This window comes from Bicyclus anynana, chromosome 18 (genome assembly GCF_947172395.1).
Source record: "Bicyclus anynana chromosome 18, ilBicAnyn1.1, whole genome shotgun sequence".
Classification (NCBI taxonomy): Eukaryota; Metazoa; Arthropoda; class Insecta; order Lepidoptera; family Nymphalidae; genus Bicyclus; species Bicyclus anynana.
This window is the reverse complement of record NC_069100.1, coordinates 13,462,236-13,485,605: the sequence shown is the minus strand read 5'-3', so window position 1 is coordinate 13,485,605 and position 23,370 is coordinate 13,462,236. Positions and strand designations below refer to the sequence as shown.

The 23,370-nt window shown below is 38.4% G+C and overlaps 2 protein-coding genes across 4 annotated transcripts in view; one reads left to right on the top strand and one right to left on the bottom strand.

Annotated features, from left to right (window-relative positions):
- LOC112045964 (WD repeat-containing protein 7) overlaps nt 1-23,370 on the bottom strand; it is a 160,915-nt gene that overhangs the window by 37,074 nt on the left and 100,471 nt on the right. The gene's annotated exons all lie outside the window — the stretch shown is intronic.
- Nucleotides 8,569-10,090, top strand: LOC112045968 (cuticle protein 1). Its single transcript, XM_024082394.2, has 2 exons — nt 8,569-8,727; nt 9,223-10,090. Exons 1-2 carry the CDS (start codon nt 8,716-8,718, stop codon nt 9,919-9,921), a joined length of 711 nt encoding a protein of 236 aa, XP_023938162.1. The 5' UTR covers nt 8,569-8,715; the 3' UTR covers nt 9,922-10,090.

The following is a 23,370-nucleotide window of genomic DNA, read 5'->3' as shown; positions in this document are numbered from 1 at the left end:
GTGTTTGGACTTGATAAATTTGTATTGATAAGAACTTTCCACCTAGATGGGTTGTGACTGTATTAGGGGTCTGGTGATGAAGACGAAGGATAGTTAAGGGAACTCCTGGACGGTTCACAGTAGCTACCTTGTGTTTTGACTTGATAATTTTGTATTGATGAGAACTTTCCACCTGGATAGGTTGTGACTGTATTAGGGGTCTGGTGACGAAGATGAAGGAGAGTTTAGGAAACTCCTCGATGGTTCACAGTAGCTACCTAGTGTTTGGACTTGATAAATTTTATATTGATGAGAACTTTTCAACCATATGGATTGTGACTGCATAGGGAGTCTGGTGATGAAGACGGAGGACGGTCACGTTTCACGTTTTTCTGAATATTCATATTACGTGTGGATAAAGGGGGAGTGAAATTTTGTATATGAGTTAAGGTAGTATTTTTAAAATTGGGAATGTAGGACTTAGATACTTATCATAAGAAAATAACGTTTCAACTAATTGCTTATTAATTTTTGTTCACACTCAGTTAGGTGTGCTAACACTAAAAATTAAAAAATAAAAATTTTAATAAAAAAAATTCAACCGACTTCCAACTCAATAATTAACCTAAACTAAAAAGCAAAAAATAACATCTTACCTATGTGCTACCTTCTGATCAGTTTGAAGGCGGTGCCAAGCCAGTGATGTTTTAATTTAAGCCGTTTAAATTACAAAATTTCTGTGGTTCTTTCAGAAACGGCTTTAATTAAAACATGACACTGGATTGGCACCGCCTTCAAACTGATCAGAAGGTAGCACATAGGTAAGATGTTATTTTTTGCTTTTTAGTTTAGGTTAATTATTGAGTTGGAAGTCGGTTGAATTTTTTTTATTAAAATTTTTTAACGATCTTGTTCAGGACCAGCCCATGTAGCCAAGTGGTAACGCTAACGCTTCGAAAACTAGAAAAATGTATGGGAATGCCATTTGCTATCGGCAGGTCACGTGATAAATATCTGTCATTCCCATACATTTTTCTAGATTTCGAAGCGTTTACGATAGTAGAAAGAGAATCGACATGCCACTTGGCTAAAGGGGCAAACCTTTCTCCTTATAAAAGGAGACATGAAGTTTAGATTTTTCTCTAATGTGGGATGGAGTGCTTGAGTAATGCTGGCCACTTACCATCCAATAAGTGTACGTGCCTGCCAGCCAGTGGTGTACACAAGGTTTATAACTAGGGTATGCGCAGGTAAAAATTACACAAAATGGAAAATTCCTCCTCCAATACAGGTAATGAATCGTCAGGGTATGCATTGCGTTTATGCATCTATTAAGTGCGCGCCAAGTGCCTGCAGCGCTAACGGCAGGACATCCGATGAAACTGATCGTGTGTTGGTCGCATCTACCTACATGATGTCATGCACATGATGTAAGGCGCTGCCGGCACGTGAACTTATTGGATGGTGAGTGGCTAGCATAATAATGAAAATACAGAATACTTTTTAGCCCGATCCAAGATTAGAAGTTTGAATCGTGCCGCGTTGCAAGAACCAGCTCATGACTAAGGGCCCCGTATGGGTTCAAAACTAGTCGGGCATACTCTGACGTTGTTTATCACGTGAGTTTTAGCCGTGTTTCATAATCAATTAATATGAATAACACTCACGATAGTTAAAATTCTAGTTATATTTTAACTAGCATCTAATACTTCCATTAAATCATAAGCGCCATTTACCGGCCCCAATTGAATGTAAACCACCCACGGGTTTGTGAATTTTCAAATACTCAAATTTTTTTTCAAAATCGCTTCAGCCATTTCGAAGGAGAAGGATGTATGCAAATCCAGATGAACAATCTATACAAATACGAGTATGTACAAGCTGTGGTGATAATTAAAAATAATAACCATTCAAAATGGCGACCGACCCCGCGGTGCAGCCTCGTTCATGGCACCAAAGCATGAAGATACGCAATCACGGCCTAGCCCTACTACCGACATTCTCCCCTACGAGGGAGATACAGTATGCAACCCAAATTTTGCTTTACAAAGTACAGGACCAGACGGCCATATCAGTATGCAATAAACCTATTTTATTTTATGACGTTTAAACAACACCTCTTCTGCTGCGCTCGCCCTAACGTCCCCGTGATGCAATTGAGGCCCCATTTATCTACGGAAAATAGATACACAATCAGAAAAAAAGAGAAACGATTAAATAGAAAGAAGTTACGAAATGGCGTTACAAATATATAATTTATTCTATTTAGTCGTGTATTCTTTTTTTATGCATATAAACTCACGTTTGATCATGATCTAACCTGATGGTAAGTGTAAATAAAGTCTAAGATGGGACATGCTTGCCTAGAAGGTGCCTATTCTCTAAAGTAGCATTTCGGTCTTGGCGACCGCGACACGCGACCGCGATCGAGTCGCACGACCCACTGCTTATATGAATTTATATGAAGCACTAAACAAAGGCGGTCGCGCGCCATATAAATTAATACTAAGCAGACGGTCGTGCGACTCGGTCGCGATCGCAGGTTGCGGTCGCTAAGAACGGAAGGCTACCTTTAGGAAACACAACATACAAACTTAAAAACACAACATTATCTAAATGCCAAATTCGATTTCCAATTAATATAAGATCATGTCCATAAGTTATGTCTTCTTCTAGACGTGTAGCTAGATATTAACTGATACGAAATATAATATGCAATCCGTGAGCGCAGGGTGTCGAAACAGTTAATTATTTAAAGTGTTTAATTAACACTGTTTTAGGCATACCATTGGCTATTGTACTCCTTTTCCTCAATTACCTTGTAAATAACTGTATGTTTAACTACATTTGAAAACTAGCGGACTCCAGCGACTTCGTCTACATAAATACATTCTCGTATTACAGAAAGTAGACTAAGTATATGTTGTTGAACAACCTCCTCTATTTTCCAGTAAAAGTCCGATTAAAACCAGTTAAGCCGTTCCAGAGAAAAACAGGCAAAAGATTTTTCGTGTATCGCTTAAATGACCACTTGGAAAAACACAGTTATTGTGAATTCACAGACAGACACTTCAATTTTCTTTATATGTGTAGGTTTGACGGCCTCCGTAGCGCAGTGGTATGCGCGGTGGCTTTACAAGACGGAGGTTCTGATTGAGGTATTTTTTAATTGGTCCAGGTGGTGGGAGGCTTCGGCCGTGGCTAGTTACGACCCTACAGGTAAAGACCCAGCGATTTAGCGTTCCATTACGAGAGGAGTGTTTTTCATCCTACCATCAGGTGAGATTGTAGTCAAGGGCTAACTTATAAAGAATAAAAAAAAAATTAAAACTAGCGGACTCTAGCAACTTCAGTTTGTTTCATAGTCGATGTCCAAATTCATTTAACTACTAATTTTATAAAAAGGAAAGATTTGAGTGTTTGTTTGTTTGCATTGAATAGGCTCCGAAACTACTGAACCGATTTGTAAAATTTTTTCACTGTTGGGAAGCTACACTATCCTATAGTGCTATAGGCTATATTTTATTCCCGTATTCCTATGGGAATGGGAACCACGCGGCTGAAACTGCGCGGCATCTGATAGTTTCATATATGGCTTAGTTTGCAATCACTTTTGAAACGTCAGGTAATGTTATTAAATAATGGTGATAAATTAGTCGAAAACGTCAAAAAGAAGTTACGAAGGTCCCAAACGCACCCTGGTCCGAGAAGAGCCTACAGCAAACTATTACTCTAAAAACGGATTTTCACGCGAGCGTAGACACAGGTATTTGTTAGTTTCTTATTTGTTAACATATAACTAAGGGATATAATTTCACGGTGCCCGCCTCGCAGCATTTAAACACTAATACAATATCGACTTATGGATCTAGATCTTAACCTCCCAGGAAACCCAGTTACAACAATTACCAAACAACACAAAACTGGCTAGGACACCTAAGTACAGGTATCAGATACTTCGCTGCGTAACAACGCCGATGTATAGTGTGGCCTAACGCAACAGTTGCCCAATCAACGGATAATGAACCCTAATTTGTTACCGGTTTGGCCTAAAATTGCGTAAAACACACACAATGAGTGATACATTAGATCGATTCACAAAAACTTCATTAGATTTTAGACTTTATAACAAAAACGTTAAAGTTTAATTTCCTGTAACAGCCACAAGTTTTATATAGTTCAAAGAATTTTAATAAAAAAGAAAATGAGTTTTATATATAGAGCTATAAGATTTAGAGTTGAATGTAAATTGGTTGTTTTTATGCAGGTCAGTTTTGTGACCAGAGAAACGTGACCCGTCGTTTAATATGTGAATTGATCTAGCTTATGTTCCGCGGAGTCGCATGAGGTTTGTTGAGACATTTGCTTTTGATGAGATCGGGGCCTTAATTGTCGTTTGTTTGGCTCAACAATGAGGTCGTGTCTCTTATATTTTATGTTCAGCCAGAGACCCTTAAAATTAATCTCTATATAGGTGTTTCGAAGGGTTTCAAGTGTCTCGAGTTCTGGGTTTAACAAATGTCATCCGGTGCTTACTGGTGGTGCTACACAGTACAGTAGGTAAATGTCATTTACGCGTATAACGCGCGCGCGGCGTATTTAATAAACTGCGTATTTGCTTGAACGCGCTAATCGTAGGAACTACTGATTTGATAGTAGTGATTCTTTCAGTGATAGATAGCCAATTTATGGAGGAAGGTTATATATTATCTCCTTATTCCTACGGGAACGGGAACCACGCGGTTAAAACCGCGGGGCGTCGGCTATAGTAACTTATAAGAAATCGGTTAAAAATGTAAAAGTATATTAAGTTTTTTTTTATTGCAATATTCTATTGACCTAAAAAACTAATAACGCGTTAACTTCTTGAAATAGAAACACATAACGCATAGTTACATTATAATAAGATATTAAGATAAGATAAATCTAAATTTTAATCCAAATTTTACTTCGACAAATATCAGCACATACTATTATAAAACAAACAAGAGACTGTCTGTTTGTTTGCTTGAACGCGCTAATCTCAGGAACTTCTGGTCCGATTTGAAAAATTCTTTCAGTGTTATGTAGCCCATTTATGGAGGAAGCCTATACATTATCCCTGTATTCTTACGGTAAGAAATAAAAATCGGACCAGTCTTTCAGTGTTAGATAGCCAGTAAAGAATATGATACATATAACAGACTAGTAGACCCCGCGCGGTTTCACCCGCGTGGTTGCCGTACCCGCAGAAATACGGGAATAAAATACGGCTATCTAAAACTGAAAGAATTTTTCAAATCGGACCAGTAGTTCCTGAGATTAGCGTGTTCAACCAAACAAACAAACTCTTCAGATTTATAATATTAGTATAGATAGATACATAGAAAAGAAATATATACAAAAGGCGGCCTTATCGTTTAGCAGCGATCTCTACCAGGCAACCTTAGGCTTAGGAAAAATAACCTTAGCGAAAAACACCACTAATTAAGCGATAGTTAACCCGTGCGAAGACTTCGCACGGTTAATTAGCCACTTGACGCATGCAAATTGATGATTGTGAAGTGTTGCGGTAACATGGCTTTAATGTTTAGTCATCATTATCAGCAGTGACGTGGACAAGGTTTTTGAGTAAGGTATGCACACTTAAAAAATGGAAAATTCTTTCACACCACCTTGGGCCCCAATATCCACCGGCTCTTCGAAGTATGTGGCTTGCCCGTTGCTACTTCAGCTTCGCGACTCGCTGAGCTATGTCAATGACTTTGGTTCTTCTGCGGATCTCCTCATTTCTGATTCGATCAAACAGAGAAACTCCGAGCTCCATCGCCCGCTGACTTTGAGCCTTTAATGAGGGCCACAGTTAGCGACCAGTTCTAGGATCTGTAAGTCATCACTGGCAACACGCACTGTTCAAAGACTTTCATCTTCAGGCACTGAGGAATTTAGGACGAAAAAATGTCGCGGTTTTTCCCGAATGCTGCCCAACCGTTTACCTCCCTGCTCGTATTGGACCTACCTACCTAACTGGATTGTGTGTCCTAGGTATCATAATTTTATTTAGTCATAAAGACACTATTTAAAACTAAATTTACTTATGTTGAAATATATATTTTTATTTAACACCAAATTGAGTTATAATAAGACATAATTATAAAGTTTTTGTAAATACTAATATTATAAATAAATACATATATAATTACATGTATGTAAAGGGAGTGCATAGTGAGTTCGCGGGTAATAGAGACGAATGGAGAAGATTGACATATTTTGCCGACCCCACTTAAATGGAATAAGGGAAAGGAGATGATAATAAAGAGGTAAAGTTTGTGGTGTTGTGGGGGTAATCACTGGATCTACTTAACCGATTTTGAAAATTATTTTACCACTAGAAAGCCATAATATTTGTGATTAACATATATTTTATCGTGTGTGGGGCGGTAACGTATATTTTATCCCGGGTATTCTCACGGGAACGGGATCTACGCGAGTGAATCCACAGTGCATCGGCGTCGGCTAGTGGTTTTGTATAGTAGCTAACGTGCGCGCGTTGATGTCTTTTACTTCAATTAGTCTTCTGCTAATATAAAGCCAGCTTAGGAAGCTTAAAGGAAGACTATGCATTTATTTATTTGTATAACTGGAAAGGAGAGTAGAAATTGTTGATTAAAATCACAAGGTTGACCATAGATTCGTGTCCCAGGTCGAGCTAAGAAACATTAGGTTTTGAATCCTTCCTAAAATAGGTCAGTAAGCATGTGTCCTTTTGTGTAAATAAGCAATTCAATTTCTGAGTATGCTAGTACTGAATGTCACCTGACATTTCTAAGGCCGCTGCGTACGGTTTAGAAAGTGGACGGGGTGGACATTTTTATGAGAGTATGCATTTTGTCTAGCAGACGCCCGCAAATTCGTTAGCGTAAAATTCCATTATTTATAAATTCAGCGGGAACCATGGAGTATTCCAGACGAAAAAGTAGCCATTGTAGTATGTTCTGATCCAAGGTCCAATTCATCTTATTAAACCCATATTCGTCGTTATCAACCCATATACGGCTCACTGCTGAGCTCGAGTCTCCTCTCAGAATGAGAGGGGTTAGGCCAATAGTCCACCACGCTGGCCCAATGCGGATTGGCAGACTTCACACATGCAGAGAATTAAGAAATTCTCTGGTATGCAGGTTTCCTCACGATGTTTTCCTTCACCGATTGAGACACGTGATATTTAATTTCTTAAAATGCACACAACTGAAAAGTTGGAGGTGCATGCCCCGGACCGGATTCGAACCCACACCCTCCGAAATCGGAGGCAGAGGTCATATCCACTGGGCTATCACGGCTCAACCCATATTAGATTATCTCAAGTAGCGAGTATATCATATGGATGTGGCAAATAACTATGTAACCAGGTCGCAGGATGCAATTATAGGCGCTGCACGGATTAGCTACGGCTCGATCACATCCCATCAAACAGGCTTGCATCCTATCGGATGACATTCATCTGAAATTCTAATGATACACATAAAGTTGTTGTGTAAGATTTCGACAAATTGTCCTCATAATGGTTTATTTATTTAATTCATTCTTGTTGGTGTAATTCCCGGCATTCAATGTTTTTTTTTATTCTTTACAAGTTAGCTCTTGACTACAAGCTCACCTGATGGTAAGTGATGATGCAATTTAAGATGGAAGCGGGCTACGTTGTTAGGAGTAGGATGAAATCCACACTCCTTTCGGTTTCTACACGACATCGTACCGGAACGCTTGGCGATACGTCTTTGTCGGTAGGGTGGCAATTAGCCAAAAAAAAAAATATCCCTATACTTGTTCCTAAAAATAATACTGTTTCGTTTTATCTTCTTTACGGGTCAATATAGAGCTTCCGTTTCCGCACAACGAACACACAACTCGTAAGCTTAGAGTTAAACCTTTTAACGCTATTCAAATTAATTCTGTGCGAAGATAAATTATACTTTCATGAACCAAAACTCATCAATATTGATTGAGTGTTAAATAACTGATATAACATATATACGCTAATAAGAGGATTATGTGTAAGATGACAATATAAATATTATTTACAATACATTGAATTTTGGACAACAAAAGTATATAACTTTCACATTATGAGCTTGCTAAATTTTAGTCTTTCTTATGCAAATCGAATGTGATAAGCAAATTATTTTAGTGACAAATCAGCCTCACAATGTATATACAATGTCTAATTTATCTCATAATCGAAATTTATCATAATCGATCAAGCAGTTTGGGAATGCAAGACTAACTGTTAGATAGATTCGAATATGTTATTTAGATTTCTCAGTATTAGGACTGAGTATGTTGCTTAAATAAAAAAAACATACATACAGCCGAAAATAAAAAACCTCCTCATTAATGGAAGTCAGTAAAATCTAGCAAAGTTAACGTAACAAAAACTCAGAAATGCAACTGGGTTAACTAGAATTAGATGAATTATTGAAAACAGTTGTTAATTTGTTTCAAATTACAGTTGCTAATACAAAGCTTTTATTTTTTAATTTGTCTATGAACAACATTGAATGTGAGCCCCGAATTCGAATTTCGAACGTGTGTCTGTCAAAAAACAGCCCGGCTTCCTGCACCCTTCCCGCCCTTGACCACTTACTTTTTTTCATACGCCGTTCCGTTTCGCACCAAGCGGCCGGCGAGTATAAAAGGCCACGGCGGCGAAATGAGACCAATCAGTAGCCCTCGAGCAGTCTAACCAAGAAGTGCACGATGAGATTTCTGGTCAGTTGAGCAAATACAACCTAATCTATTGTGCAATAGTGAAGTGTCGTGGAGTCGTGGAACCTTTGTGGGACCTCGCCTACATCGGTTCGACATCTAGTGCTTTGTGACGAACAACCACGCCCCATTCGGTCCGAATGTTCTGGATCAGGACACGAAGTAGAGAACAGGACAATTCTCTGCCATGGGATCAGGATTTTTCGATCCTACTGGATTGATCCTTTGACTGGATTCACAAAGACTTCTTGTTTCTTTGCTTCCGGAAGTCATCTGCACTAAGTTCCAAATTTCATGCGACATCTGACATTATTGTCCATCCTCTTTCTTCTTTACACAACTGAAAGTTTTAAGGCTTTGTTATGAAATTTTCCTATTTAATGAAGTAACATTCAGTTTTATTTCTCACATTGCCATCAAAAGGTTTTTCCTCTTTGTCTACAGAAGGATTTAGAGGTTTACAGAAGAGGAGGCTAAAGCTTTTTTTTTAATTTTCAGATTGTAGCCGCCGCCGTCCTCGCCTGCGCCGCAGCAGCACCCTCGGGTGCTCTGCTGGCCGGAGCCTACAACGCTGGCCACGGCTGGGCCGGTGGCCTGGCCCTCGGCCATGGCGCCCACTTGGCCGTCGCCGCTCCCCTAGCCGTCGGCCACGCCGCCGTCGCACCCACCATCCCCCCCGGTGACATCCAAGGCGCCGCCATCGACGCTCACGTGACCGCCTCCGACCACGCCCGCGCTTCCGTCGACGCCGCCCGCGAATGGCACGACCAAGCCTCCGAAGTCCAAGGCCAGGCCATCAACGCCGCTGAGGACCACGCTTGGCAATCCGTCAACGCCGCCCAAACCGCTCAGGCTCAGATCGACGGTGCCTCCGCCGGTGTCGCCCCCGTAGTCGCCCGTCAGCTGGCCGGACACGGTCACGTTGCCGCCTACGCCGCCGCTCCCGTCGCCGCCGCCTACGCCGCTCCCGTCGCCGCCGCCTACGCCGCGCCCGTCGCCGTCGGACACGGTGTCGGTCTCGCCGCCGGACACGGTCTCGGTCTCGCCGCCGGACACGGCGCCTGGGCTGCACCCGCCGTCGTCGCTGGAGGCTCCCACTCCGTCGCCACCTCATCCCTGTCGCAAACCCACCCCGCGCCCGTCGTCCACGCACCCGTCGCCTACGCCGCTCATGGCGGTTACGGCCATGGATGGTAAATGCTGTGATAGATGTATAGGCCAAAAAATTTTCTCTTGTAATACTCAATCTTCTTATTAAATGTTCGGAATGTAATTTATATTGTGGATAATGATAAAAAAAAATGTACAGATGCAATATACGAGGCGAGGATGTGTGTGAATATACGGATATAACTTATAAAATATACACTTTCTGTTTCCTTTATCCTTCACTCGCATCATCTAATTATATCAAAGGTCTTTTGTTTGTTAAAACTACAGATATACTATACATTAAAATCTCGAGTAACTGGCTTGACTGAAATGGTTTACGTCTATGAAACTCATTTTATTTTAGAAAATGTAAAATATTAAATATTTGCTTCTAAATTTTCAATTAACAATTACTTTCAAACTCCAATTGTACATAATGCACTCCCAGTTATAAAACTTAATTAAGCAAAATAAATATACTTAATCACCTGAAATAAAAAAAAACCCAAGCAATTTAGATAACGCATAACATTCGAACGTACCACATTCCATTTGAATGATAATAATCGCATAAAACTATTGCATTTTTTGTTGTATTACGTAAAAAAAAATAAACATGTGAGATTTTTTCAAATCATACATTACAAATGACCTAACGTTTTATATTGCGCCACTGAATGCACGAATTTCTCACATAACCCCAGTTCCCAGAGCGTTAAAATGTCACAATGCAAACACAAGCTGCATATAACTGCCATATAATGTCAACTTGGCATTTTTAAAGTGCTCTATTATAGAACTTAAAGAACAAAAAAAAATAAAAACAATCGAGGCGTATTAGATAAGCGGAAATGACAGATAACCTTGACTGAGTTCGGGCGGTGAAAAAAAAAATAGATCGCACGTTTCGCACTTTATTAAGAACCTTTTTTGCGAAGTAATTCTTATATGTTAAATTTATCGTGCAATACCTACTAAAGGTGAAACTAAAACAAACTAATACATATAATATAAAAAGAGTTACTGTCTGTTTGATTCACATATCAACGCTCAGTCGAAATTACTGTAGAGGTAATGTTTCTTTTTTCCTTATTTGTCATAGACTCACTGAGCAAGTATTTTTGGAAATGAAGCTAAATTTGTTATGGGCTCTTCTCGGACTAAGGCACGTTAGGTACTCGTAACTTAAATTTTAAGTTTCCTTCCAATTACAATCACCTTAATCTATTAAAAATACTACCTAACTTTCGAAAGATCTTGTAAAATAAGCCTAATTGAAATTAATGAACTTTGGACTTTTTGACTTTGTTTTAATCTTTGAAATTAGAAAGTAGAAAGGTCCACGGTATTAGAAGTTTTTAATAGAACAAAGAGTAGTGAGTAGGTCATAGAAGTTAGAATACTGCACTTAAAAGTAACAAACAAGACAAAATCTTTGTCAACAGTTGTCGCTCAGTTGTCGCTCAGTCAGGCAAAACCAACCAACTTACTGGAAAGCATTATCAGCGAGTAGCATAGGCAATATTTTAAAGCCATAATCCTAAGGAAGTTAAAACAAGGCGGGTGAAATCGCTAGCTATACTAATATAGTAAAGTTTGTGGTATTGTAGGGGACTAATCTCTGGATCTACCGAACCGTTAATCAAAATTCTTTTGCCACTAGAAAGCCAAATTATTTATGACTGAGTGTCAGGCTATATTTTATCCCCGTATTCTCACGGGAACAGGGACTACAGGGGGTGAAACCGCGGAGTTGCGCTACAGGAAAAGAGTTAGTTATAAACACATACAGGAATAAAGTTTGATGGCCTCCGTGGCGCAGTGGTATGCGCCGTGGATTTACAAAACGGAGGTCCTGGGTTCGATCCCCGGCTGAGCAGATTGAGATTTTCTTAATTTGTCCAGGTCTGGCTGGTGGGAGGCTTCGGCCGTGGCTAGTTACCACCCTACCGGCAAAGACGTACCGCCAAGCGATTTAGCGTTCCGGTACGATGCCGTGTAGAAACCGAAAGGGGTGTGGATTTTCATCCTCCTTCTAACAAGTTAGCCCGCTTCCATCTTAGATTGCATCATCACTTACCATCAGGTGAGATTGTAGTCAAGGGCTAACTTGTAAAGAATAAAAAAAAAAACTGAAAGACACAGGCGTGAGCTAGTTTTTAAAATGTAGTGCAGCTTTAACCAATAAGGCATATCTTTAACTTTAATAATAAATAATAGTAGCTTAGTAAGTACGAGAACCTTTACAAGGATTGCAAGTAGGTATACTTTTTATAGGCAACATAACAAAGGATTTTGCTCTAAACCGCCTCGAGGCAAGTATATACAGGCGATATAACTAGCTAATACATAATTATCATGCCAAGGCCGCGAGATTGAAGCTTTTTCCCTACAACCTTGCGTTTATAATAAAGTTTACTCTAGTTTAAACGATATAAATTGATAACTAATTTATTTATCTCCTGTGTTTCTATACCTCTTATACTCGTAACCGTCATTTATTAACCAATTTTCAAAAATGTTTTTTTAATGGGTAGATATTTCTTAGACTTCCATCTTCCATACTTCAGATAACAAAGCAATTTCCTATATTCGAACAACGACAACTATACAAAAAAACATTTTTAGTCGCTATAGTATTTGAAATTATATTCCTACAAAAAAACATTTTTAGTCGCTATTTTCAAAAACACGAGCGGTAAAGATACGAGGTGGCAAAATACTGAATTCAAAAAGAGCACATCAAAATCTATACCTTCCTGTAATCACCAAATTTCAAAGCTCCAAAGTCCAAAGTTTTTGAGCACCAAATGACCTACTGAAATAGTTGATGTGATGTGATGATAATTACATTAATATACATATATCATTTTTATTATATTACTTAAGTAAATAATAAATACTTAAAGCCCACAGATCCGCTGTTTACTGTGAAATTATTATGAAACTAAAACTTAATTAAAAATATCTTGCACATAAAAATGATAAACTATTGTAATTATTTTTTTATGTGGTACACAAGCGCGCAATTTTTGTGACTGTTTAGAATACAATCTTTATTTACTTAAGTTATTATAAACTACTCATTCTTCTATTATTTTTTTATTGAATATAAAGTTATTAATATTGTAAGTTATCCCTTGACTGATCTCTTCTGTTGATAAGTTACGATGTAGTATAACATGGTAGCCTATTTCTCATCAAGAATGCACCTTGAACTTTTCAGTTATGTGTATTTTAAGAAAATAAATATCACGGGTCTCAAAGGGTGAAGGAAATACACCCTGAGAATTTTCTTAATTCTATATCTTAATTCTTAAAAAAATGCGGACTGGCAGACTATATGTGTACAGTCTGTACACATATAGTCTGCCAGTCCGCATTTTTTTGAAAGAATATTTCCCATATTTTTTTATAATATGACTAATATTTCGATTCCCCTCCAACTAGTCGGGAAAGACTGTATTAGGAGACGACAATATACCAACGGGGCGGGGATCAAACCACCAACCCCTCGGTGTTGAATCTAATCGTTCTTACCGTTGAGCTATTGAGGCTTAATTGGCATTGGGCAGCGTGGTGGACTAATGTCTAACGCCCCTCGTTCTGAGAGGAGACTCGTGCTCAACAGTAAGCCGAATATGGGTTATTAATGATGATGATAAAAGCTTATACAAAAGTAAGCCAAGATGAACAACAAGATGTGTTGTGTGGCGTGGCGCAGTGATGTGCGCGGTGGATTTACAAGACGGAGGTTCTGGGTTCGATCTCCGGCTGGGCCAATTGAGGTTTTCTTTTGGTCCAGGTCTGGCTGGTGGGAGGCTATGGCCGTGGCTAGTTACCACCACACCGACAAAGACGTAACGCCAAGCGATTTAGCGTTCCGGTTCGATGTCGTGTAGAAACCGAAAAGGGGTGTGGATATTCATCCTCCTCCCAACAAGTTAGCCCACTTTCATCTTCATCATCATCATCATCATATCAGCCGATGGACGTCCACTGCAGGACGTAGGCCTTTTGTTACTTTTTGACTTTTTGTTTTGACTTCCAAACATCACGATACTGAGCCACCTGCATCCAGCGAGTCCCTGCGACTCGCTTGATGTCGTCAGTCCACCTGGTGGGGGGTCTACCAACACTGCACTTACTAGTGCGGGGTCGCCATTCCAGCGCTTCGGGACCCCAACGTCCATCAGCTCTTCATACTATGTACTTTCATCTTAGATTTCTACATCACTTACCACTCATCAGGTGAGATTGTAGTCAAGGGCTAACTTGTAAAGAATAAAATAAAAAAAACAAGATGTGGGCACTAGGTTGAACAATTACTTTCAATGTTAGAGGCGATCAATCACTGTAGTATTGCGTATGCGCGTATTATTTGTCTATTAGGCTGTTTCGCCATGCTCCCGCGAGTTTCGTAGGCGGCCATCTTTGACATTACCATCCGGTGACATTATCGGAAAACTGACAAACAAAAGGCAATTGGATCGCCTTTCATCTTAGGCAGAATTAATTATTTATGCCAATACATGTAAATAAAATTGAAGTGCCTGTCTGTGATTTCGAAATAATTGTGTTCGAGTGCTTATAGTTATAAACACAATCAGCGTTTTAAAATTGTTGTCAGTCTATTTGTCCGGGTTAATCGTTGTAGACGACTGAACCTATTTTACTGGGACTTTCACTTGGAAGATAGAGGAGGTTCTTCAGAGAGTCGAATGTAAAGGCAGGTTGCGGAACCTACCCTCAGAATCGGTCTTTACAAATAGTCAAAGGGGAATGCCAACCGGCCCATACAACGTCGGCCCAGGGAACCCAGATATACCCCCGTATAAAAGTGTATAGATATGTAATATGATGCATAAATAAGGATCTGGTTAAATAATTGACTCAATAAAAGTATGTTTCTTGAAGAAAAATCCATTTCAGGGTTCCGAAGTCCACAAGGAACCCTGAAATGGATTTTTCTTTAAGAAACAAACTTATATATAGTTTCGTCATGTCCGTCTGTCTGTCCGTCCGTCCGTCATTCGCGGTTTAGCGCGGATAAGGCTTTGAAAAATATGAGGGGTCTTCTTTCTCCTCTCCTTCTTCCTAGCGTGATCTTACTTTGTGTGGTCCGCTTTCCGACTTAATCTCGCCCACTTTGCCCGATCTTGGGCATCTGACTCGATAAGAATCTTAACCTTGTTGGCTCTCAAGTCCGCGTGACGTTGAGCCAGCGCTTTTTGGGACGGCCTCGGGCTTTTAGCTCCAGAGACTGCGATAAATGAAAGAAACAAACATAATAACAAACAAATAAGAAAATAAGAAGTTTTAGCAGACTCAAAGTGATTACAAAAATAAGAAAACTAATGTCGAACAAAGGTTGTGATTCACAACATTTGTCACGACAAATTAATTAACAAATCAAACTGTAACCAAAATAATCCTAGAATGGCAGAGAATGACCTTGAGTGAAGTCATACACTTGTGAACGATGTGTGTAGGGTTAAAGGTGCCTTTGACAGATATCTAACACTCCCCACTCAAGTCACTCTCGCCACCTATTCCAAGTAACCCATAAAGAATTACACAACAAGAGATGTGGACGGCTCGAACACCACGAGCACACTGAAGCCGTCCGTAGCGCAAGACGTTGCAACGCGGCGATAACAGAAGCAGGATTCAAAAAGCTTCACAGCAATCTCTTCCAGACAACCAGCAAAAGTTTAGGAAAATATTAAAGTGAAATAATGCGGGTGGTGTATAAAAATATTAATAACACAATGATATGTCAAACTATTCATCATCTTCATTATCAGGCGATGGACGTCAACTGCTGGACATATGCCTCTTACATGGACTTCCAAACACAACGGTTTCGAGCTGCCAGCATACAGCGCTCCCTGAAACCTGCTGATGTCCTTAGCCCATCTAGTGAGGGGCGACCAACACTGCACTTTACAGTGTGGGGTCACCATTCCAGCACCTTAGGACCCCAACGTCCATCGGATTTTCGAACTATGTGGCCTGCCCATTGTTCTTTCAGCTTCGCGACTCGTTGGACTACGTCAGTGACTTTGGTTCGTCAGACTACAGTCAGACCATTTAGCTTTTATAAAGTAGAACGTCTGACATAAACAGGCTCATAGTCCATTAGTAATAGTCGACCAAGCGACGCAATTGACCGACTTTTGTTTGAAGTATCTATCAATTCAGCTTGTGTAGGATTTTGCTATCAAATTTCAAAAGTAATTATTCGGTTGCATACTAATACCTAATACATACATGCACAAGTTATTATTATCGTTATTTTATTAGGAACTTGCTTTATTGGTCCAGTGGTTAGTGGTTAGTTACATGGTTTCGGATCACCAGATCCTGGGTTAGAGTCCTCGGACAAGCAGCCCGAAGTAGTAAAGTTGGCGGTGTGACACACCTGTGCTTCGATCATTATGACTAACAACCGACCTAACCTTATCAAACTAACCCCCACCAATCCGCAGAATGATGGGTCTAAGCGCCATATTCTCTCTCCAATAAGAATTGAGATCTAGTCTGTAGTGGGCTGTTGTAAAAGGCAGCTAAATACTCATTATAGACATCCTTTGTTTAAATCCCATTTGCAATGGTACGAGTAGTTGTTTTGAGTTGGACTATGAAATATTGGGCTATTGTTTGTTCCTGGAAATATTCAGTAGAAATGTATAATTGAAAAGTTGGCGCTGTTACACCCTCAATTATTATAACCCTCAATTATGACTCAGAGAGCATTTTGAAATATTATCACCCCTTTTTTTACGTGGGGAAATATTCATAGATACATTCTCACTACGAAGAGGCAACACGGTTAAGTTGGACATTAACCGACCAAAACACCACGGTGTTCCAACTGGTTACGTCGACTGGCCCACGGGAATGTAAATATTGTCACCCTAAGCCTCCGAGCCCCTTCTCATATAAGCTGTGAGGTATGATGACCCGGTTATGGGCTCCTCAGATGGTCATAATACTCGTAAATTATAGCATTTCTTAAGTTGTACAACATTGCACTGACTGAAGTGACAGGAGTATTTATATATTTCCTTCTAGAAATTATTGGATTTACGAGTATATCATACTAATGGAAAATTCCGAGGAAACACGAAGACAAAATATGGCATATGTTACTAACAGACAGTGTAGCTAAAGCTTTTTTTTAATTTTAGTGGTTTAGGCGAGAAATTGTAACAAACAAATAAACACAAGTACTATATCAAGTTATCATCACCAAATACTAAATACCGTTTACATAGAGACGGATGAAGACGCGTGACAAACCGCGTAGGCTCTTTAAGCCAGCCATTGACGTTCAATTATTCTCACGTTTCTGCAGCGCAAACGACAGCGAAGTCGTTTCATAAGTCGAGCCGTCATGCACGCAGCGACCTGATAAGTTATAGTCGTGGGTGCTGTAAAAACGTGAGAATAATTGATCGTCAATGGCGTGCATTAGGCGAATCATCCCACCGCCAGTTGAGTAATTTTAATGACTGGTATTTAAAAATCAAAAATGATGCGATTCCGCTATTTTACACTCAAAGACGAACTTGTCGCCTATAACACGTCTTATTGGAATTCGAACTTAATGTTGACAGGATGTCAAAATAAAAATGTATTTTTTCTTATTCCATTTCGTAATCTACTCAATATAAAACCTCTAACCCTATCACAAAGCTATTCATTCCAGGTCCTGCAGGTTTTTCACGGAATTAATTTCTTAAAATGCGCACAACTTAAACGTCGGAGGTTGGAGCATGCTTCGGACCGGATTCGAACCCACACTGTCCGGAATCGGAGGCAGAGGTCATATACACTCGGCTATCACGGCTCAATGTTCATTACCACACGGGTAAACTGAGAGATAATGATTTTTTCCAGGCACTTCAACCTTACTTAGAACGAACGTTCAGTTGCGGTATTTTCACACTAAAAATGTTTTCTATAATAATTGCATTGCAATTATTGACAGGCGGTTGTTATAAATTCATCGTATAATTTTTTGTCGCCCGGGACTTTTCCGCGAGAAAATCAGCGTATTTTTTCTTCCTCCTTTTAGCTCCATAACATTTTACTTATTAACCATGTTCAATGTGTAAATAATGTAAATATAACTTCAAAATGACAGACTTTCATAAAAATAAATTGATTAAATTAATTATTAATACACAAAAATTGCGAGTCAATAAAATCATAAATATAATACCGCCATCTATGATAATTCACTCAAACAAATGTTACATACTAAGTCCGCCGCTAGATGACACTGACTCTAAATAGCTCTTAGTAGCGTGGTGGACTACGAGCAAGAAAGAGCCTGCGACACCCATTACAACCGTTTAAAAGTGATTTTGAGATTCGTCAAAATCGGACCCGATTAAGGTCGGAATAGGTTCGAATGTTTAATGTAATCTAAGTTTATAACACATTTGCTTGTAAAGTATCTCTTAATGTATCTCATTACGCACATGTGCCGTAATGTAAAGTAAAATGCACATGTGCTGTAATGTAATATAAAACCTTTATCATCCTTATAAAAACGAACGGTAATGTTTTAAAACTTAGCAAAAAAGTCAGAAAAATGATTCAACATTTTATGAATATAATTAACTTTGTAAGATAAAATATAATAAATAAACATTTAATTCTTTCATTTTAATAATTTTGACAATAAATGACAACTATTTATCTGTAACAGAAATTAAATTAATTTACTTTATAAGTAATACTGGCTGTTTTTGGTGCATTTGCTTAAAAAAAAAACGCTGGTGCCCGTACTTTTATTTATTATTTACTTTTTTTATTTATTACTTTTTTTTACTTTTACTTTATTTGTTATCTGTGTAATAATAACAAGCGTGTCAAAATGTCATCATATGGAAAACAGTCAAAAAGTGTTTTTAAAGTGTGTTTCTTCGCAAATTTGTTATTAAACGTCGTATGACATACGTGGTCTGATAATTACAGCCTCTGCTCCCTTACTATAGTCACAGTAAACATATACCATATATAGCTCGGCTATAATTTTCAACTTACCGCACTTATATATCATAATGTACTATTATGTAATTTAGGTTGTTAATAAGAAATGAGTAGATCTGTAATAACCGAAATAGCTCAATGAGTTGCAAAACTGAAGTAGCAATGCGCGGGGCACTTAGTTTAAAGAGCTGATGGATTGGGTTCCCAAGGTGCTGGAATGTCGACTGCACTGTTGGTCAATGTTGGTCGACCCCCCACCAGGTGGACTGACGACGCCATTTGTCATACTAGCGTTATAACCGTTCATTGTAAATATTTTTTGTTAATATGCGTTTCTTTCGGTAACCTAGAAAGTGAATTTAATTTCACTTACTTTAGAAATGTACGTAAGAAGTAGTTTTTTAATAAACAAAAATAGACATACAATAGAGTAATTCAACTTATTGCCCTTTATTTTTTTTAACGCCAGTTGCCTCAAAGCTATATTTATCAATAATAGAAAAATTTCATACTTCGTTTATTTTATTTTCTGTAATTTTTAATAGAATCATTGCGTAAAGCAACAGTAGAAAACTCAACGCAACTACATTACGTACATACAACGTAAATTTTCTTTATTTTTTTTTAATTTATATTTTTCACATATTCGCATCAGAATAGTTACATCAATATTGATGAATTTTTTGCGTATTGGCATAGGTAATGGATATTTTTTTTGTATTGTAGGGGGTTATCGCTAAATCTACTGAACCGATTTCTAAATGTTTTGTTTACCACTAAAAAACCTCGTTGTGTGTGTCAATAACCAGTATTATATCCCTGGATTCTTACGGGAACGGGAACTTCACGGGGCGTCTATATTTTATAAATACATAAAGCTTTTATATAATGACTAAGGTCTAGTCGCTACAGGCTCTTAGTCTATAAGGTAGTCTGTAAGAATAGTTTTGTAAATAGTGCAGAAGGATCTTCAGTTGAGGTGCCCAGATATAACTTCGAACCAGTAGTAGCTTCGAACGCGTTGAAATCTAATGTCTTATGTAGTTCTGTTAGTTACTCCTCTATTTTCCAATGAAAATCCAATTAAAATCGATTTAGTCTCTATAGAGATTAGCCCGGACAAACAGACAGACATATAAAAATTAAAAAAAAAGTTAGTTTGTGCTATAGCAACGTGTAAACTATAAAGAACTTGAGAAAACACTGTTATTTTGAAATCACAGACATATACTTTAAATTAATTGATATGTATGATGATGACACACTAGCACGTCGGAAATAAAAACAAGATTCACTCTCGCACGAACTTGACCGTTACCCGTAGGTCGGTCGATGACCCCGCGCCTGCGATGCGCTGTGACGTAAGCACTTTACAGTGTCGTTATTATATTGTATGTTAGTTACTATTACTGGCAGTCTTTGCTAAGTTAACTACTCCAGATTCCCGGAATTACAGGGCGTTATTATAACGCATTTTTGACGACCTCTCTGACGCAAATGTAATGCTGTGGCTTTCAACAAAGAGGTTCTGGGTTCAAAAATCTAAATTTATTTATTTCAAGTAGGCTTAGTTTACAAGCACTTTTGAAACGTCGAGGTTGACTATTTGTAAAGACTCTACCACTTCGGAAGACAAGTTTTGCGGAGAAGAGCCGGCAAGAAACTCAACAGATGCTCTTTTAAAAAATCATACAACATTATAATTTACAATTTAGGATTATATACTTTCTAAATTGCCTCATGTGGTTAGGTGGACCGAGGACATCAAGCGGATTGCAAGAAGCCGCTGGATGCTGGCGGCTCGAGACCGTTGTTTGGAAGTCTATACAAGAGGCATATGTCCAGCAGTGGACATCCATCGGCTAATAATAATGATGATGATGATGTAATTGGCTCAGGTCTGATATGATGATAGGCATCGGCCGAGGCTAGTTACTACCCTACCGGCAAATATAGCGCCCACTGGTTTAACGTTATTTCACATTTATTTATATTACTATATTACTACTATTGATCGTAGCATGATGTTATATAGCCTTCCTTGATAAAGGTATTATGTAACACAAAAATATTTTTTCTATTCGAACCTGTGGTTTCTGAAATTAGCGCATCCAACCATATATAGTGGCCACCCGCGGTTTTACCCGTATAGTTCCCGTTCCCGTGAGAAAATGGGGATAAAATATAGCCTGTGACACTCACAAATAATGTGGCTCCTAGTCGTAATAGAAATTTACAAAACCGGTTTAGTAGAGAGACAACCTCAAACTTCATAGATAATAATCGGAAACAGTGATTTTTACTATAAAAGCTAATGAAAAGTTTCCATTTCCTTTTAGGAGCTATGACGATATATGATTATAATAAACTGCCACATGAAGCCACTGACATGTCTCTCAAAAAGTTCAAAGTGTTCATTAAACTCAAGCTTATAGGAAAGTCTTATTATAGTGTTAATGAATATACAGGGTGTTCCGTAATTAATGGATAAAACGCAAATGATAGATACACCACCTAATTATCTAAAATTTATTTGAATAGTTTCCAAAAATCCTAAAAGTTATATTTTTTATTTGATTTTTCAAATTTTTTTTTTGTCGCGGATTTGCCTTTCTTCAAAGTCCAAAGGAAAATAGATTTAATAGACTTATTAATGAAGTTCAATTTCTATTCACACATTTTCCAGTAATCTATCCAGTTTGTATATAAAATCCTTGACTTTAATTGAAATAAATGAATTTTTGACGTCACAGACAAAGACACAGAAACACATGACATTTTGACATTTGAAAAATCCTAAAAGTAAAAATTTTTTTCGGATTTTTCAAATTTTTCTTTGTCGCGGATTTGCCTTTCTTCAAAGTCCAAAGGAAAATAGATTTAATAGACTTATTAATGAAGTTCAATTTCTATTCACACATTTTTCCCGTAAGCTATCCAGTTTGTATATAAAATCCTTGACTTTAATTGAAATAAATGAATTTTTGACGTCACAGACAAAGACACAGAAACACATGACAATTTTTTCGCTTCAGGCGTTAAAAAAAGATAAATAACATATGATTTAAAGTTTTTGTTAGGTATTAAACTATAGTGAGTGAGAGGACCGTGATAGCCCAGTGGATATGACCTCTGCCTCCGATTCCGGAGGGTGTGGGTTCGAATCCGGTCCGGGGCATGCACCTCCAACTTTTCAGTTGTGTGCATTTTAAGAAATTAAATATCACGTGTCTCAATCGGTGAAGGAAAACATCGTGAGGAAACCTGCATACCAAAGAATTATCTTAATTCTCTGCGTGTGTGAAGTCTGCCAATCCGCATTGGGCCAGCGTGGTGGACTATTGGCCCTCTCATTCTGAGAGGAGACTCGAGCTCAGCAGTGAGCCGAATATGGGTTGATGACGACGAAACTATAGTGGGTAAATTAGAGCAACCTTTCCTCAATCAATATTTGATCTAATAGACCTACAAAAAATCTCGTCCCAGTACCTATAATTACAACAGAGGTAATTTCAATTATAATAGAGACACAAACATAAAAACATGGTAAAGCGTGAGTTGGTGGTACACTAGAATTCTGTATGTATACATTTTTAGATCTTAATTCTCGAGAACTCATCATCGTTATCAACCTATATTCGGCTTACTGCTGAGCACTAGTCTCCTCTTAGAATGAGAGGGGTTAGGTCAATATTCCACCACACTAGCCAATGCGGATTGGCAGACTTCACACACGTAGAAAATTAAGAAAATTCTTAGGTACGCAGGTCTCTTCAGCGTTATTTTCCTTAACGGTTTGAGACACGTGATATTTAATTTTTCAAGATGCACATAACTGAAAAGTTGGAGGTGCATGCCCCGGACTGGATTCAAACCCACACCCTCTGGAATCGGAGGCAGAGGTCATATCCACTAGGCTATCATGGCTCACTGAGAACTGATACCTTCAAAAGTGACTCAGTCTGAAATCCATAATTGGCTTATTGTGGCTACTGCAGGCTCTAGTTCTAATCGTTATATAACTATACACTTAAGACAAGAATATACGGAAAGAAGAAGAAATACCTTATTGCGCACAAAAATACGAAAATAATTTAAACTAAGAATTAGCATGTAAAGGTGAAAGTACTTAATACTTCCACGAAATATAAATGACGAATCCCATCAAAATCTGACGAGAAAAAAAAATCGTTTATACATAAGAAGCGAGTAGAAACGTCCTTCACGAAGGTGAAATAATTGTCAGAAACCCCACTGTGTATTTCTTTAGTTATAACTATTTCAAGGCATAAACTTTAAACTAGTTACTTTGCAAATACCTACGTAAATTACTTCTTAAAATCGTCAAATTCAAAAAAATGTATTACCTGTAGTTCAGAAGGAGCTATAAACATTATCAGGTGGTTATTTTTTACCTCACAATGACACATATTTTCTTATTAAATAATGGCCCCGATTTTTGAAAAGGGCCACATATATTTAACTAAG